We start from the raw sequence: 19,215 nt of genomic DNA, 5'->3' as shown, positions 1-19,215 counted from the left end.
AATAAAAGCTAGAATTAAAAGCATAATTACAACAGAAAGTGGAGTCTTGTTTTTTAGCCTGACAACCACTCAGATAATGTATCATATATCATATCATGATGTGCACAAACAACAAAACAACTTGTATATTCATGATGTCTTTGATCATAAGTGTTTACCACACATTTGCAATAAGATGATATGTAGTTTCCTAGATTATCATTTTTACTCGGCACAAACATAATTTCCTGTCGTAAAGCACAATATCCACAAACCTTTATGTATTTTATCAAGAAGGAGATGCTTTGAAATATACTAAATATTTATAGGAAATTACAATGGTCTCATAAAGGTTGACGCTTCTGTTCATTTACATATGTTTAATTGAAAATCAGGGGGAAGTAGTTGCTGATGTTTCATTTACTTATCATTTTTTATAGCCCTATAATGTGGCTACTAGTAAACAGCAAAATTATTTCAGTGCAGATAATAGAGCAGTAAAAGCATTAGATTAGATGTGTGTTTACAATGTTATACTGCTCAATGGTCCATTAAGTAGTGACCAAAACAGATTAGCTCCTTCTTTTTTATTAAAGCTCCTACAGTTTATATTAATAGAGCTGTGATGGCAAATGCTTGTTAAATATGAGAAATATAAGATATAATAAAAAAAAAATAAAATAAAGTCATGCTGTGAACACAATTTATTTCAAAACAAAACGCACATTCCTATTTTGTTTCATATTCCCATTCTGAGTGTAGCTTATCTTAAATGATTCATAAATTAAGCTCAAACGAAACCGACACCATTAAAAAAACAAAAAACACAGACGTCAACATAAAGTAGAGTATTATTATACAGATACTCTTTCCTGTAAATATTTGAATTAACTATTTAAATTCATATATTGCACATTCACTTAGTTTCACTGCAGCAATTAAGTATAATTTCTATATTCTGAGAGGATTATAATTATTCTTTCCAGGAGAGGAAGTAGATCTGTCCCTGTCCGTCGCCGCAAACCAGCTCAGTGGGTTTTCCCGGGTTCACCTCCAAAATCAGGACAGGTCCTCCACAAACAAACATACCCACCTGAGGAAAGGAAGAAGATAGCAGTCATTTAGAAATAGATTCAAATTACTAATAGTTTTTTTTTTCTTATGATAAAAACAGAAGAAAAATGGAGTCACGTTTGTTGCTTTAAAGAACTTTTGAAACTAGTAGTTTCCCAATGACTTCCTGTAACGGAGGTCACTGTAAAGAAGTACAGTCCTTTTGTTGGTGACTAGTTTCTGATGATCCTCTGGGTCAAACAGTCAGACAACAGATAGAGATTATTTATAAATGCTCTTGCCTGTAAATATTTGAGCGCCTTCCAAGTCTAAAATCAAGGTAAAAACAGAAAATCTGAGGAAAAAGGTACTCAAAACAAGTGATTAATCTGTCCGTGCTGCAGAACTTGACGAGATTTATTGAATTAAAATAGTTAAATCTAGAAATGTATTTAAGATGTATTTAAAAGCCTTAAAATAAGCATAAATGCTTGTTTTAAGATTAGATTACTTTAAAAAGTAACTTTCTACAACTTTAAAATACGTGCTTTTATTGTCATTACACATTTACACAACACAGTTTCATGGTCCTACTGACACCTATGTTTTTGATGATGATGATGGGAGGAAAACCTACAAACTACGCACAGAAAGGTGAAAAAAAGCATAAAATGAGCAGAAAAGACGTTTTTAAGACGGGATTAACTTTTTACAGCCCCAAGTGTGTCTGTATTGTACCTGTTTCTTGGTGTTTCTGTCCCACAGCTTCACCGTCCGGTCGTAGGAGGCAGAGACGATGGTGCTGTCGGTGAGTTTCAGGACGCTGATCCTGTCCGTGTGAGCCTGAACACAAAGCATCAGCAGAAAGATTTAAATTAAATAGAAGATTTACATATTTAAATTAACCATCAAGTATAAATGTCCAACATGCTTACTTCACATTCTCACGTATGGAAATTTTATTTTTTTATGTTTAACTGTTGTTCCTGTAGAGATGCGGCCAAAACATTTGACAGCTCTAACAAAGTTTTCTTGATGGAGGAAATAATGTTTTGTCCTGATACAGCTGCTTTCTTATCCTCCTGAGACCCGGCGTCCTCATATGGGGACAGTACGTTTTAGGTTTGTTGCAGCTTATTCTGCTTCATTCAGACCTGGTGTCCTCATAAGTAGACACTTTGTCTGCCATGTACTGGTAGTCGAAGGGTCAATACACTTGTTTATTTATTCTTATTAACTTTTCTAGTTTGATGTGACATGAAAATTTAACAAATTCACAAGTCCTCATATGAGGACGTTGGGATTTCATTGTTTCCAGTTCTGCTTTTGCATTAAAATAAACAGTTTTATGTTCTGGTGCACATTGGTGACTTAAATTGTAATAAACAGTGAAATAATCCCTGTGTCCACATATTTGTTTTTCAAAAACTACTTGCTGCTTCAAAGATGACACTTATTCTTTATACGTCTTAGGTCCTGTTAATACCAAATACCTACAGATCTTAATATAATCTTAAAGAAATTCAACAAATGCTTGGATCACAGGAGGTTAAAGTTATTTTCTGAGTTTTTTGTAATAGAAAGTGAATGTGTTTGTGTATACAGAGAAAATTTAGAAAAAACAAAAGGTTTTCTTACAAATTCTTATTTTACTAGAGCGACAACACGTAGGTCCATGTGCTTTTAACCAGTTTTTGCCACACTTAAATAAAAGCTTTTTTTATACTTTTTCTTTTCTTTTTTTTTATGCTTATTTTACCTTTACAAATAAGTGGATTTTTCATTTTTTACTGAATCATATTTATTTAGTTGCACTCCATAGTTTGAGGTTCTTTAGTTTTTCTTCTTTAGGAAAACTGAAGTTATTTTTTTTTGTCCCATCCCAAAAAAAAATACGCACAAATCTCTTTCATTTGGTTTCTGACTTTCATCTCTTACCAGTTTTCTGTTGCTCCATGAGGTGAGTTCTGGAGGCTCATTGAACCACATGTTGCCGTTCACGTCTCCGCAGACCACGAAGTCTGAAGGAGACACGAGGCGTCACATAAGAAAGCAAACATGCAAAACATTTCTCCTCTCCAGCCCGTCGTTTGTGTCTGAGGCCACATAGTCATGATCATAATTAGCAAATCTGCACCTTTGTCGACCGTCGCAGCCGTTATCAGGCCTCCCTTCTTCTCCTCGTCACGGTTCATTTCTATCGAGCCGAAAGCCAAGTGGAACCGAGTGTTGGAGCCCATGGTGAACTGAAAGGAGACAGGACGACGCTGTGAACTACAGTTCATATATATCTGCTCTGGTTTAAACAGAAGCTCAGAGAAAAAATATCTCCACCTATAGATCCTTTGTTAGATTTCGTCAGGTCACAAATCTCAGAGGATATCAGAATACTGGAGAAATAATACTCTTGTTTAAACGACATTTTGTGTAAACCCATTGATTTCTATCCTCCGATGGAGGCTTCAGACTACGGTACTAGAGTACAGTATTACTTAGAAACCATTACGCAAACACAATGAATGAGGTGATTAAATATCTGAACCTCTAAACAAGATCTGAGTTAGATGAAGGACTCCATGAAGATTTCTTTGTCAGGTTATTTGAACTCCTCATTTGTTCAAATACAAAATAAAGCCTGTGATTGGGGAATTTTGAATTTCTTTAATAAATTAAATTTTTTTTATTAAAGAAGATCCGTTCCCCTCCATTGAATCTGGGCATCGCTCTATTTCCTTATCTCTTCCAATTTTCCACACTGTCAAAATCAGTCCATCCTCAATTTTTAGACCCCCACTACTTTCATCCAATGAATGAATGAATGATTTGCCCGATTCCTCTGAGCTAATCATTTCCTTGTCCCCATTCGTTTTCATGTTTCCTCAATAAATGTTCATCTTGTTCCTCCTTAACATTGAAATTATGTTAAAAATACTTAGCATCCGTCTGTCAAATCTAATAAATATTTTGCTTTGATGCATGAATCCTGCATCACCGAGAGAGTAAAACTCACAAAGAAGCCGATGTGAATGTTTCCGTTCTTCTCGCCCACCAGCCACGTGCTTTTCTCGTCATTGCGGATCAGGTCCTGAATATGAACTTCTCTTTGCCAACTAAAAAACAAGAGACAAACACAGGAAATAAAACTTTGGGAATAAAACCCAACAGCAGCATCAATATCTACAACCAAACAATGCATCAGTTCATCACACTAGAGCGAAGACTTATGTCTGTATGTCTAATTTAAAATGTTAAAAAGACAATAGACACATTCACAGTTTGTAAACAGTGTGAGCTTTTATGAGGGGCGGGGCTTAGCTGGAGGCAAAACATCTCAAACACTACAGCCTGTAAATGGTGGTTAGTATATTTCAACAGACTGTTTTGGCAAGAATGGACGAAGAAAACGCAATATTTTAGAAAATACATGAAAACATTTACTCCCCGAGACCGTGAAAGTTGACTCCGACTGATTTGACTATATTCATCGAACCCTACACTCTCACTCACTGGATGAACGATTTCACCAAATGAGGACACAGAGAGGACAAAGTCTGGTCTGTCTTTATCAAGTGAAGCCTCTCCAACAAAGATATTACAAGAAGTAAGTGGAACCACTGTGGAGGGTAACGTAGTAAATGCAACTTCTGCCTGGACACCCCAGAAACATGCAACTAATGTTGCGTTAGCTAACTGCTAGCATTAGCATCTATCAAGAATCCTCCAAGTAACAATTTAGTCTCATAACCCATAACGTTATCCTGGCTGAAACGGATGACTTATTAATCTGACGTGATATATAAGTGTCAAAAGGTCAGAAGTCTTTATACTGGCTGCAGAGTCATGGATCAAAACTGACTAAGGTAATAATAAATTAATAATTTCAATCAATCAATATATGACTTAATATAGCATTAAATTTAACTAAATAATATTAAAAATAAATTATTAATTCACTAAATCATTAACAAATACAAACTTTAACAAATAAATACTAATTTGTGTCACATTATATTCATATTCATTTCAATTAATTAGCCATTAAAGCCGCTGTGTATCTATTTCCCACACAAGCAGCTGAACCTCGACTCAAATTCCAATGCAGGGGAGAAAAAAACAACAAAACCAAACACTAATTAAACTATTAAACAAAACAAATTCATTCACGATAATCACGCACAACAACAACAACAACAACAACAACAACAAAAAGAGTAAAAGCTGAGGTACTTGGTGACGGTGTGGAGCCACTCGTCTTCTTTGCTGGTGACACTGAAGATGGTTCTCTTGTTGGACACAGCGATGAGGGTGGTCAGGTACATGAGCTGCTCCACCAGGTGTTTCACGGTGTGGGTGGTTACTTTCACCAGACTGGAGGCAACACAGACACAGAGTAAGAAGGACTCACACATAATCAATCGATAATCGTTCTGCTACCCAGGAGTGTCTGGTCTAGGTGGGTGCTACATGTCTAAGTAACATCCAACACTAATGCCACACTAATGTGTGCATAACCCACATTTATAACCATATTTGTACTGATATTGTGCAACAACACATGTTCACTTTCTTTTCATGTACTTGTACATATTTGCTTATATATTATTGGACTTTGGACTCACCCTGTGCAATACCCCATATTCAATGTTATTATAGAGCAACAACTTGGAAAACAGGTTCACTTACACTTCTACATATTGTTACATATATATATTTCTTATATTTTTTACATTGATGGATGTGTTCTTACTATAATTGCCTACTTATTCTACTTATTCTTATTACCTACATTACTCTTTGTTCTGAACACTGGTTCACTTTGAGTAGGAGCCGCTGTAATTAAAAGTAAATTTCCCCTTGAGATCAATTCTTATTAATATATATATATAATAAGCAGTGGTGGAAAAATTTTTTTCAGACGCCCTTAAAATTTTACACAATCACAAATATTATCATGAAATAATAGGTGTGGCTGCATTAGACAGACACAAACAAATACAAATTATATTTTTTCTGTTCATTTCTTTACAAGGATCAAAGTCCAGAGAATGTGTTCAAAACTGCACAAAAAACAAATAAACTATCGTTTCCTGCATTTACGTTCCTAGTTTAGTCATTTTTGTGTCTGAACAACTTTCTAACTTTCTAATTCTTTATATAGAAACAAAGGTTTATCTGTTAATAAGAAGCACGGTCTTCATTAGTGGAAAACTGGAACCAAAACTACTCAAAACTTCTTACATATTTATATGGAACCGATCAATTTTAGGTTTAAATGATTTTTTTTAAGGATTTGTTTAGTATTTTCTCTGACTGTACAAAAAGAAATTGCACTTGAAGACCTAATACTGATTCTTAATGACTTTATTTAATTCTGCTAGATTTTTACCTTTAATTTAATTTTGATCTCATTTTATTTTAATTTATTTTATCTTTTGTGGATCTCAAGAGTGTTTTTCATGTGTAACAAACCTACTGTGACTAAGCAATTTTCCTTGTGGATGAATAAAGTCTGAGTCTAGATGTTGGAGGACATGTCACCGTCTCATACGCTACTGAAGCTACTGAAGTCTGATGTTTTTTTTTTGTTTTTTTTATTGGGAATGTGGGTTGGTGAGAAACTGACAAAAGGAAGTAAAAAAAAGAAAAAGAAACACAGGTTTGTTGTTGCTCTAGAACAACACGGAGTCGTTATTCACCTCGCTCTGCTGTGTTGTCGATTCCACACCAGCTTCCACACGTCAACCACCGGATCCTTCATGTTGGCGACGGCGAACTGGTCGTCAGGCATGGAGCAGACCGCTGTGATGGCGCCGTCGGACGCCTTGCAAAGAGACACGCAACACAGACGCGTCAACACAAAAAAAAAACCTAGTTTAAGTTTAAACCTCTCCAGAGATAAACTCCACCTGCTTGCGGCCGACGGCAGCGTTGTTCTGCCACAGCTCCAGCAAACCGGAGTCGTAACCGGCCAGAAGAACATCGTTACTCTGAGAGAAGCACAACGACGTGATGGAGCCTTTCTGGTCCGGTTGACTCTCTGCGCAGAGAGGACAGAATGTGATCGGATAACGAGCCAAACATCTAATCACACTGTAACTACTGCACAGACGACTGAGAATAAACAGCTGCACACTGAGCAGATGCTGCAAAATAAAATAAAAAAATAGCTGCTGCACAATGTAGCAAACTTCCCCTCTGAGTTAACCTGAAATGTGAGCGCTATGATATCGGAATTCTGAAATTTCCGAGTTGGAATATTGAATTTCCAAGTTTTCGTGAAGGCATCGTCTTTTTTCATTGAAGTCACTGTTTTTGACGTCGGCCATGAAGGCGTCAATATTTTAAACGTATTTTATAGTTTCACTTTATAGACACTCAGCAGAACTTCACGATGTCATAATCATTTTTATAGTTTATTATCATGAATACACTCAACCGCCAGTTTCTGTTATTTAGACCAACCTACTGACAACAATGGGGTTGACAAAATAAAAGGACCAAAGCCTCCAAAAGGTAAATACAGATGAATCAAAAGTGTTTGAAAGCGTTTGTTTACACTGGTGTACCAAGGCAAGGCAAGGCCTTTTTATTTATATAGTGCATTTCATACCCAGAGGCAACTCAATGTGCTTTACATAAAGAGAAAGCATTTAAAAAGAGCAGGATAAAACAGAAAAAAATAACAAAGAAAAAGAAAAAAGTACAAGAAATAATATATATATAGTAAATGATCACACATTGGGGCGTCTGAAAACTTTTTTCCACCAGTGTTCATTTACTTCTGTCTCTATTTCTTGTTCATATGATAATTTGTACATTTTATGCTTGTAAAACTTTATTTAATTTATTTTATCTTTCATCATTCAAGTGACTGTTGTTGAAAAGATGCTGAGTAAATTTATGGAGGTAGGAGAATGTGTGCAAACAAAGGACTTAAACATAGTAAAAGATAATAATAATAATAAGGATTTAAATTTTGCAGTTTATAGCTGAATTAAATAAACTGAATTAAATGCTTAAATTACTAATTGAATAATTCCTCAAATTAATTAGCTTGAACCTCTTCCACCACTTTCTCAGACACCAGTAGCGTTGGGAACCACTGTATTTCTGAATTATTTCCACTTTTAATCACCCTCTCCCAAACCTATTTATCTGTGTTAGTACTATTATTATTATTTTTTACATTTCTAATTTATTACAGAGCTGAAACCTGGGACCATTTTTTAATTTTTTTTTTTTACCTTTTGTCGACGTCCAGTTTCTCAGGGAGCGATCTTCAGAAACAGTCAGAAATTCAGAGGCTCCATCTTTGCAAAACACTCCGCGAATCGCACCGCTGTGACCGTGGAAGGTTCTGATGTGATCCACCTGGACAATAAACAACAGAGAAAGTGTCAAGAAGTGTGAAAACTCCTTCTGAACTACAACTAAAGCTGAGAACAGGTTGACCGACCTGTAAGGGTTTCCAGAGCTGCACGGTGCCGTCGCCAGACGCTGTGACAACGGTCATTTCTTCAGGCTTGACTTCTTTCTCCTCGCCTGTAAAACAAAAAAAAAAATATATATATATAAACATATTAGTATTAAAGTGTGTTGTGGTTACTCCTGATACTACACAGTGTTGCTTCCTACCTGTGTTTGGGAGGACGGAGACGTGGTGAATGCGTTGGCAGACGTGGGCGGCGATGTGGCAGATTTCATCATTTGTTTCCCAGTTCCAGACGTGAAGAGATCCCTCCGAACATCCGGCCATCACATACTGACCCTGCACACAATAACAACAACAAATAATAATAATAATAATAATAATAATCAGAAGATCCTCAATAACAAGAAGAAATTGACTCACTTACACAAGCGAACCAGAAAAACAAAATCTTAGTTCTCACTTCCATTCAGATTTTGCCACGTTCTCAATCAGCCCAATACTTAAGAATGGACATATTCCCTCACTATAATATGGAGAATATGGACCAATAAGACTGAAATGAATGATTATCTCACCAGGCAGCAGACGGAGGTGAGCGGACTCCTCCAGGAAATCTCTCTGAGACACTTTCCCGCTTCAAGGTCCCACAAACACAGTCTACCATCGTTTGAGGAGCTTATCTGGAGCAGACAAGAGGGACAGAGGCACGACATTGAACTTAGATAATAATTTAATGATTCTTTAATGTAATAACTCAGGATGCACTGTTTACATTGATCTGGCATAACATTATGTCCACCTGTCTAATATTGTGTAGGTCTCCCCTTGTGTCTCCAAAACAGCTGTGACTCATCAGAGAGTGGACATGGACCTTCTGAGGGCGTCCTGTGGTGACTGGCTACAGGATGTTGTTAGTGGGCGGAGCTTTGAGTCCTGTGGGTTGAGGGGAGGAGCCTCAGTGGATCATCCCACAGATACATGATCAGTTTGGGATCTATAGAATCAACATCTTGTGCTGTTCTTCATGTTTTTTTAGTTGTTCCCGAACTGTTTTATGTGCGTGTCTGTGTCAGGCTGCATCCTGCTGCCATCAAGGAGTGTTATTACTATGTGGGGGGGGTGTCTGGTCTGGTCTAGGTGGGTACTACATGTCTAAGTAACATCCACGATGAATAAATACCAGGTCCAACAGTTTCCCAGCAGAACACTGAATTGTCACAAGATGTTATTTACTTGGTCCGGTCATAATGTTATGGCTGATCGGTGCGTAGATGGTGAATTATAATGAGGTCTCACCACACAGGCTGGAGTCCAGACGCAGCCTGTGATCCAGTCTCTGTGAGAGTGAAGGAGCGACTTAGAGAGAACAGCAGGAGACGAACTCACATCCCACACAATCAGCGCCTGAAACACATGATCATGATGATGATGATTACGACAGTTTTGAGGTTTTTATTTTTCATGTTATATTTTTTTTTTAGGCTTTTTACTATATTTATCTGATTTGTCATCAAAGTCTGGTAACACAGATCCGCCCACCCAACCCTTCGCCTCTCACTCAAAGCGGGAATGCCCTTATTTACACAGAATTTTAAACCTTAATAAAAATTAACTAATGACTTAGAAAAACTTTTCATGAATAGTGAAATAAACCACTGAGACCAAAACAGTTTTTTGTACCAGGCTGTAAACATGTTTAATATAAAGTCAGACTTTTTAACATGTGGGTCTATGGGGATTTGCTCCCTTTTGGAGCCTCAAGTGGCCACTTGATGAACTGCAGTTTTTTGCACTTCATCACTCAGACCTGGAAGATGCTTTCTGGTCAAAATACTTCAAAAAGATGACTTGCTGCCATTTTCAAAAGCTTAAATTTGTGTCGGACACCAAACAATTGATTGAGGGAGAATATATATAAATGTATGGACGTCTTCGTGGGTCACTTAGCTCCTGGGAGTTTGGTTTGTTTTCCTTTACCACGTTTCAAATTGACAGGATATTGCTTTTTGAGTATGTAAATTAAATTATAAATTGTTGCAAATTGTTGAAAACCGAACATTTTAGTATTTTGCATTTACTTGTTATTTGTTTACATAATAGTCTTATTTAAATATCGATATATTTGCATTTTCTATTATTTCTTGATGAACGTTTATTTTCCTTATTTACATATTCGAAATAAACCTTTAATTCCCTTGGATGAGTGTTTTTAGATATGATGACTGACGTGACGAGCTCAGGTACCTGATCTTTTCCACCAGACAGTAGCTGTGCGCCATCAGGGCTGAAATCCAGGCAGCTGACTCCTCCTTTGTGGCCTCTCAGCACCACATGTGGGTCAATCGCAGACTCACGGGTCAGATCGCTCAACAACCACAGCACAATGGTGAAGTCGTCTAATTCAAAACACAAAGGATCAGATTAGAAAACGTGACTATGAAGAAGAAAAAGAACATCACCACTAGTGTCATTTACCTGAAGCTGTAGCCAGGTAAGTGGAGTTTTGTGCGAGGGCCAAGATCACGCCCGTCTGTGCACCAAACGTTCCCACACTGATCAGACCTCCCTCCTCTTCCTCTTTTCTCTTCCACACCCTCAGACGTTTGTCGCTGCCGGCAGAAACCAGCAGCTCAGGCTCCGACCGCTCGGCGTCCGACGAGATCCACAGCAGCGACGGCACGGACACGTCGAGGGACGAGGACGACCAGAGCGTCTCACCTGCCATTAGTTTTATTGGTGCACAAGATGTGTTTTAATTAGTTTAATACAAAAAAAAAAAAAAACACAAGTCAACACAAAGACAAATAAATGGAAATACATTAAAAATTAAATTGAAACACGCAATAAAGAGAGCGAGTTAAAAAATAAAAATGAACTTTAAGGTTAAAACATGCAGCTGCAAAACCACAACCTCCTCATAAATAAAGTATTTACGCCTTTATAATTAAGAGGCATTAAACCAGTTTTTACACATATGCAGATAAAAGGTTTTATGTAATATCATGTTTACATTTTATATAGAAATAATAATAAAACACATTCTTTCCAAATCATTGCTAATTTAAATCAGTTGCAAATGATTTAATAAGGTGGAAAAAGAGCCAAAGTGCCTGTATTTCTTTTTTTTAGTTTTAGCCTGGGAGAGATCACAAAAATCACAACAAAAAAGACAAATAAAAAACATCACTACAGCTTAAATCAGGTTTGTGGAGTAATAATTCTCCTCCTCCACTCGTTTGTTTCCGTTCTATCTGACTGATGTCTTACACTGATTCAGAGTTGCATGCGTGACTTTTGTTTCCCACTTTTTCCATAGCACGTAAACACACCTGAGCTGAGACTGAAGAGTTTGATTCCTTCGCCGTGATATCCCACCGCAGCGTAGTCTCCCGTCACGGCCGCACACAGAGCTGCAGACACAGGCGTCACGGGCTTCGATTTCTTCTGAGGAGGCTCCTCCTCACACTAAACGCAAAATAAATAAATGAAAAACACAAAAAGGCACACAATTAATTGGTGCAGTCTGGAGAGAGTCAATGTTTTTTGATACTTTGATTTTATTGGGTCGTTTTTGCAATTTCAAACTGAGAAATTAACAAACAAACAAAAAAACAACAAGTACAGTCCACATCAATAGACAGTTGCTATGGAGACGACTCGAGGGGTCTGAAAAACCAAATCACACAACCTGTGCACTACCACTCTGGCCGTGTTACTGCATAAGGCACATATGGAATATATGCATAAGGCAAGTCTATTTCTACACAAATTCTGAAATTCAAAAAAAAATATTTCTAATAAGTCAACAGAAAATGTATATACGCCCTCTTTGTAACCTTAGCGGACGAAAACGTTATTCTTTTCTGATTTTTTCTGCATAAATCTTTTATATCATTTCAGAACTTTACATGTGACCAATTTTCTCCTAAATTAAACCCTAATATTGCAGGAAGAATGATTTTTATTGTGCCACGGCTGAGAGATCAAAAAATGCAGTTATAATGGAAGTCAATGGGACATTTTTGTTACAAGTTAAGTTAAATTTTAAATTTGATGCTACAAAAAACCTAATAATGCAATAAAGTCGATATTTTGAATAATCTTGGTCAAACCCAAGACTGGTCTGAAAAAAACAAAACAAAAAAAAAACAGCCATCCAACCTTAGTTTTATGGAAAAGCTAAAGCTAAATTTTCATGTTTTTTTTCATAAAAGCATTCAAAGGGTTAAAATTCCTCAAAATGATTGTTTTTTTAAGTTTTGTAAAGTGCTGAAGTGGTTTAAGAGAGTAATGTAGAAAAAAAATCTGAAAAAAATAAAATAAAAAATTCCAGCTTTTTGGACAAGAACATTTTTATCCACTAAGGTCACAAGAGGGTGGTAAATTAAACAGATGCCTGAGGATTAAAGATTTAAGAATATATGTATTTTTTTTTCCAATCCTACCTCAACTGTGGATGTACATACACACAGATTTATAAGATCAAAAGTAGCTGAAAGGGATGCAGATGTGTTGGGTGAATTTTTCTGTACAAATGAATAAGAACTTACTTCATCACTTTTTAATGCGATGACCGAACGTCCAAGTCCTCCTGACCAGAGGTGGAGCTGTTTCACAGAAAAAACGAGAACACACAGTGAAGACAAGCAGAAAATCTGTAAGTTATGCACTTACTGATGGAGTAATAATACTATAAATAGACAGAGTAGAGGCGGTGGTGGTTTCTCACCGTGTGGTCGGAGCCCCCGCTCAGAAGCGTGGCTCCATCCTCCAGGAAGGCGAGTTCCTCGGCGGCTCCGCAGTGAGCCTGGAAACACCCCACGCAGGTGGAGGTGGGCACCGACCACACCCTCACCTCCCCCGACACTGAGCCGGAGCAGAGCATGGAGGAAGACGGGGAGAAGGCGAGGCTGCGCACCGATCGCTGGTGACCACGCATGAACTGAAACAGACAGAAACGGTGCAGGAAATTTATTTTTTACCAACGATTCTGGACCTGAAATATTCCCAAATATCTCAGAAAAAAAATGATATATATCTGACAGCTGCAATTAGTTTTGCTCACTAGTGACTGAGGTAGCATCTAGTAAAGCAACCATTTATTTAACCCCTAGTGACGACTCACTGTTTGCGTTTTATTCTGAAGCCAGTTCCACAAAACGACGTCCCCGTCCCAGCAGCCGGCGGCCAGAAGGTGACCGTCGGGGTGAAAGGTCACACAGTTCATGGGGCTGGTGCTGAGCAGGGAGGCCACCTCTTTGCCTTTAGTGGACGACCACACCTGAGAAACAGAAACATGCTTGATTAATATAATTCAGGAGGAAAAAATAGATGTGTCCTGGTTCACTATTAAACTGTAAACTCCTCCTGTTATCGCCATGAGGCTAAACGTTTATTGATTGATTTATTGATTAAATATAGTCTATTTCAATGCTTTTTGTGTTGTATGACTATTGATTTATGTAAAAGACGGACAAACCCTCCATAACATCAGTAATTGAGTTTGAAGCTCAAAGTGGAAAAGCTTAGCGGTCGCCATCTTGGCCGTTAATGACTCCGCCCCCTCTAGAATGATCCAAAAATGGGCGTGACTGTGAGATGTGGGTGGGGTCTACTGACATTATTAGGCCTCTTTTAGAGGGGCATAAATCCATTTCTCTTCACCTCATAGTGAAAGGTAGAACGACTCCACTCATTAATTTAATTCAAGTTATTTGATTTACAACCGTTGCGACTTCAAATTATTTGAGAGCAAACAATTATTGTGTTGTGAGTGAAAGTCATGCCTCTGTGCAAAGTGTTCAAAAACAGACTGAAATAATACATTTGTGAAATTTTGTGCTCTGCTGGGGGCTAAGCTTCCCCCGTCCTTAAAACCTAGTGACGCCCCTGGTGGGGGTTCGAGCAAGTTGCCAACTTAGGCTAAGTGCTATTCTACGTTGCTAGCAGCCAGCTAACACAGTGGTCTTGTCGGTGGTTCCACCTCACCTCTTATCTGAGCCAAGTTAACCTGAAGTTATAAATAATGACAAATGTGTGACCTGGTACGCTGTCGTCGAGGTTGACTGCCATGCCATATGAAGCTAATATATATATTTTTGTGCTTTAAATGTGGAGATTAAAGTTACATATCAGTATATATAAAAATAGTTGCTTTTGGATTCTCATTATTTTCAACTAAGTGGTTTTCACGAAGGCCCAGAGAAACATTAAGGTACCACTTATTTCACAAAACAATCATTTAACCGTAGGAAACGTCATTATTAATGAGATTATTTTGAGACTCACTTTTAGCATGAAGTCAAGGGACACAGTTACGAGGTGCTTCTTGTCCACAGTGGTATCACTTGCTGTTATCGCGTTGGTGTGGCCATCGATATGAGTAGTCCTGCAGCCACAAGAAACACAACAGTCCCAGGATTATGGGTTGACTATATATATATATATATATATATTTTGCAAATTCCCCCTTCAGTTATCCTCTCACCTGCATCCATGCTCAGTGTCCCACAACTCTATTCGTCCATCAAAGGAGGTGGTAGCAAGACATTTGTCTTTCAACAGGACGCAGCTCGAGATGCCGTCGCTCATGCTCACCAGCGACTGGACCTCCTGCTCACGGACATGGATATTATTCTTATTCTCATCAAACGTGACTGTATTATATTTAATGTATGCATCCTGGTTTCTGTTACTGCGACGGAGGACGACAGAAACTAGTTACGATGTTACATGACTGTGTAGCCAGTGTCTCTGTGGTGGTGCATGGGATTAATTATCTTATTCAAAAAGCAACGTCTGGAGAACGTAGAGGAGTCCTCACTGTCTTCCAGGTCGGCAGTGAGGTCAGTTTGCATTGACCTCACTGCCGCCTGAGGCCACGCCCCCTGAGTGGCAAAAACGTGGTTAAATGTATCAGTAAATACAGTGAGACCGGGGGAAATGTGGATTATCAGATCAAATTAAAGGCAATTGGACTCGACAATGAGCCATACGAACTAGTATGGATTTAGAAAAGTGGATTAGCCTCGGTTTCAGTTAGTTTTAGTTCATTTCAGTTATGATAAATGTAGCTAAATAAAAGATGCTAACGCTAAGAGCTTTACTGAGAAGTAACATTAGCCGTACAAGTTACTGTAGCGTCTGACTGGATGTTATGAGGATGACGAGGAGTGATCACAAATATTCAGTCTATTGTTGCTTATTGTTGGAACTGAGCAGTAAATGCTGACACAACGAAGAGCAGATAAAAAAAAAAGAAAAAAAGAGAAGAACACGTGTCCAAACCTGTCCAGTGCACGTGTTGATGAAATGTAGCGTTCCATGTCCGGTACCAACCACCATCAGGTCTTCGTCCGAGCTCACGACCAGACAGGTCGGCTCCGAGGGGAAGGTCGACACCAGCTCGCTGAGGAGAAACACACAAAACTATTAATGCAAAGCAACAACACGGATTCAGTTATAAAAAATAAAAAAATATTTTCAGTGACACCACAACAGGATTTTAGGGAACACTGCCATCAGGGGAGGACTATAGTTTGTAGTTATTTTAAATATTTCCAAAGGGGAATGATGGGGTTCAGCGACCCCTGGTGGCTCCACAGAGGTACTGCAGGGAAAAAACATCTTTGGCTGATAACACATTAACATGAATCCAACATATTTCAGTAAATGGATAAAGGATAGCTTAGTATTGAATGCAAAACGTTAATAATAATGTATATTTATAAATAGGCTGAGTTTAATATAATACACTACTTAATCTCTATCAGTTTTGGGTCCTTGGCCTGAAAAACGTTGAAGATTCCTGGATTAAACTATTCAATAGTTCACATAGGACAACTATCAACACTGGATTGCAGTCATGTTCCCACCCCTGTATCTGCTCACTGAAAACAAGCTTTAAGACAGAAGCTGCCAACCCGGTCTCTTCTTGACATGGTCCGTTCCTGTTGTTCAGACATTCGACTACCCGGACTCCTCCTTTTCCCACCAGGCCCTGAGCCCAGGTGTGAGCCGTGGCCTCCGGAGGCTCGCCGAGGGCCTGCTGGACGAAAAGAGCCGGCCAGGAGGAGAGCGTGGAGGCGTGGCGCCGCAGGAAGCTTCGACAGTCCTCCAGACGACCCTGGAGGCCGACTGAGACGAACAGGAAATGAGCAATGAAACGCAGACACGAGAAGAATTTGTTTGTCGAGTAATTTAAAAAAAAAACAGCTCTTACACGAGGAGGATGGCGTTTGCTCGTTATCTGCAAAAAAAAAGAAACAAACATTAAGAGCTTTTGTTTAACCAGAGTTTACCAAGATAAGAAAACCTGTTACTTATGTTGATTTTGCTCTAATGTTATGTTGTCTCACGTTTCCCCCCAGAGGATGAATAAAGTATTTGTTTTTTTTCTACTTTCTGTAGAAAGTCCGTACTCACCGTAGAGTCTGTACGTCTCCAGGAGCTGATGCAGGAGGCCGTGTCTCACATTAGCATAAAGGAAATAATAGCTAGAGAGCAGCGAATGCAGCGCCTCCAGTTGTCCACTTTGAATCTGACCAGACGCAAATGAAGGAAGTCAGGAGATTAAATCTACAGTAACTATCATCGTCGACCACGATTTGTCTGGCTGAGATGTAAATACTTTCAAATATCTGATGTCGAGTTGCATCTAACTTTTGAAAAAAATTATTTTTGAACATTTTAAAGGCTTAATGATAGACTCTGTTTGTGAAGGAAAAAACTGCAAAGATCAGGATCTACTAGCTGAAACTCTTTATGTAAATAGATAAACATATATTTGTCCCTTCTCAGTTTATCATAACGATAAAGAGTCCTAACCAGGCTGGACGGCAGCTGCAGGACAGAGTTGGCCTCACAGTGGAGGAAGGTGTCTCGTCCCAGAGGATCAGCCAGCGCCCACAGATGAGCTGTGGAAAAGAGAAAAAGTAATATAAACATACAGTTACACCGGTAATTATTTGGTGTATTAGAATCAATCAATAAATCAAATTTTATTTATTTATGTAGCACCTTTCAGGACAAGGGAATGCCATTCAAAGTGCTGTACATTTTCACTGACAATTAAAATGATAATTAACATAATAGAATAAGTTAAATAATAAAAGATCAATATAGATAAATAAGTAATAAATCATAATATATATTAAATATTTAATTATTAAAAATAGAATGAAATTAAATGGAGAATAAAAATGTAGAATAAAATATAGAAACACTCAAAAAAAGATAAAAAGGTAAAAAATAATAATAAAAAAAAACAGCAAATAAAAATGTGAGAATACAAACTGTAAAACAGAATAAAATAATAAAAGCCAGATTAAAGAGATGTGTTTTTAGCCTACGTTTAAAAGTTGCTAACTCCTCTCAGATCCAGGATGTTCCACAGTTTTTGAGGTATATTGACTAAAAGCAGCGTCACCAAATGTTTTTATTCTACTCTGTCTACTCTGTTAAAAGAGACGAGCCAGAGGATCTGAGACGCCTTTATGGTTCATACAATAAAAACACCTCTGAGATATAATCTGGTGCAAAAAACTAATAAAAGAACTTTAAAATCAATAGGACATTTTGAATCAGCTGCAGCTTGTTAATTGTAGAGACCAGAAAGGAGACCAGAGAGAGAAACGGCCTTACTTTGGAAATATCACACTACGTGTTTTGTTTTTTTTTGTTTTTTTTACCTGCCAGTACCAGGTGAGCTCTGGTTCTGTCGCCCTCTGTCGGGAGAAGAAAGTCCTCAAAGGCCTGTTTCACCTCGGGGATGGTTAGAGTCAGCAAGTCGTCAGTTTCGTGGCAATGAGACGGACCGATGAGGCTGCAGGAACAGATAAAAAAATAAAAGAGTGTCAGTGTAATACATAAAACAGATTAACAATGAGCATTTAGTGAACAAACTAAATTATGAAAGAAATCTCAGAGGACTCGTACCTGTGGACGCTCTGAACCACACGGGTGAAGGTTGCCATGGGAGCGCGTCCCCTGGGCGTCCTGCACAGGTGCAGCGCTTCCTGCCACGTGGGCCGTCCTCCCCCCGACGACAGATCGTTGCATGTGTTCAGCAGGGAGTACAAATCTCTCTCCTTCAGCCCTGGGGATAAAGAGGAAGGAACAGACAGAAAAGGTTAAACATCGGCCTCAAACAAACGTAACAAACGTATAAAAACATAAATGTGTTACAGGTGAACTTCATTGTGAGGAGCAGAGAAGCGACTCACTACTTTCTTTTTCTTTACTATTGTTATAAGATGGACGCACAACTACTTTAAGTTCACCACATCTGGAATACCAGATATCATTATCCACCGGTAATGTTGCTCAGTAACATACACCGATCAGCCATAACATTATGACCACCTTCCTAATATTGTGTAAGTCTCCCTTTGTGACTCCAAAACAGTTGTGACTCATCAGAGAATAGACGTGGATCTTCTGGGGGGGTCCTGTGGTTTCCGGTTGTTAGTGGGGGGCTTTAGAGGGAGGGGCCTCTGTGGATCATCCCACAGATACTTGATGAGTTTAGGATCTAGTGAATTTGGAGGCCAGGTCAACACCTTGTGCTGTTCTTCATGTTTTTTTTTTTTGAGTTGTTCCTAAACAACTGCTGCCATCAAGGAGTGTCATTGCTATGTGATTGGGGGTCCTGGTCTGGTCTGGTCTAGGTGGGTGCTACGTGTCTAAGTAACATCCACACAAAATTCAAAAGTCCAAAAATTTGCCAGCAGAACATTGAATTGTCACAAGAT

General features: G+C 38.4%; 1 protein-coding gene across 3 annotated transcripts in view; it reads right to left on the bottom strand.

Annotated features, from left to right (window-relative positions):
* Positions 1-665: 665 nt before the first annotated feature.
* Positions 666-19,215, bottom strand: part of tep1 (telomerase-associated protein 1) — a 35,698-nt gene continuing 17,148 nt past the window's right edge. For all 3 annotated transcript variants that reach the window (XM_047590243.1, XM_047590245.1, XM_047590244.1), the window contains exons 29-56: positions 18,401-18,560; positions 18,154-18,287; positions 17,291-17,379; positions 16,889-17,003; positions 16,686-16,712; positions 16,387-16,600; positions 15,752-15,872; positions 14,952-15,076; positions 14,753-14,852; positions 13,590-13,745; positions 13,194-13,406; positions 13,015-13,071; positions 11,794-11,929; positions 10,940-11,182; positions 10,709-10,860; positions 9,761-9,868; positions 9,040-9,144; positions 8,668-8,800; positions 8,489-8,574; positions 8,277-8,403; positions 6,939-7,069; positions 6,729-6,853; positions 5,260-5,400; positions 4,043-4,142; positions 3,170-3,278; positions 2,971-3,053; positions 1,771-1,875; positions 666-1,072 (exon numbers count right to left, since the gene is read on the bottom strand). In XM_047590243.1, coding sequence (XP_047446199.1) covers positions 953-1,072; positions 1,771-1,875; positions 2,971-3,053; positions 3,170-3,278; positions 4,043-4,142; positions 5,260-5,400; positions 6,729-6,853; positions 6,939-7,069; positions 8,277-8,403; positions 8,489-8,574; positions 8,668-8,800; positions 9,040-9,144; positions 9,761-9,868; positions 10,709-10,860; positions 10,940-11,182; positions 11,794-11,929; positions 13,015-13,071; positions 13,194-13,406; positions 13,590-13,745; positions 14,753-14,852; positions 14,952-15,076; positions 15,752-15,872; positions 16,387-16,600; positions 16,686-16,712; positions 16,889-17,003; positions 17,291-17,379; positions 18,154-18,287; positions 18,401-18,560 — 3,515 coding nt within the window. In that variant the 3' untranslated portion in view covers positions 666-952. The remainder of the gene's footprint in view (positions 1,073-1,770; positions 1,876-2,970; positions 3,054-3,169; positions 3,279-4,042; positions 4,143-5,259; positions 5,401-6,728; positions 6,854-6,938; positions 7,070-8,276; positions 8,404-8,488; positions 8,575-8,667; positions 8,801-9,039; positions 9,145-9,760; positions 9,869-10,708; positions 10,861-10,939; positions 11,183-11,793; positions 11,930-13,014; positions 13,072-13,193; positions 13,407-13,589; positions 13,746-14,752; positions 14,853-14,951; positions 15,077-15,751; positions 15,873-16,386; positions 16,601-16,685; positions 16,713-16,888; positions 17,004-17,290; positions 17,380-18,153; positions 18,288-18,400; positions 18,561-19,215) is intronic.

The sequence above is a fragment of the Mugil cephalus genome, chromosome 7, assembly GCF_022458985.1.
Source record: "Mugil cephalus isolate CIBA_MC_2020 chromosome 7, CIBA_Mcephalus_1.1, whole genome shotgun sequence".
Taxonomy (NCBI): domain Eukaryota; kingdom Metazoa; phylum Chordata; class Actinopteri; order Mugiliformes; family Mugilidae; genus Mugil; species Mugil cephalus.
This window is presented reverse-complemented; position numbering and strand designations above follow the sequence as displayed.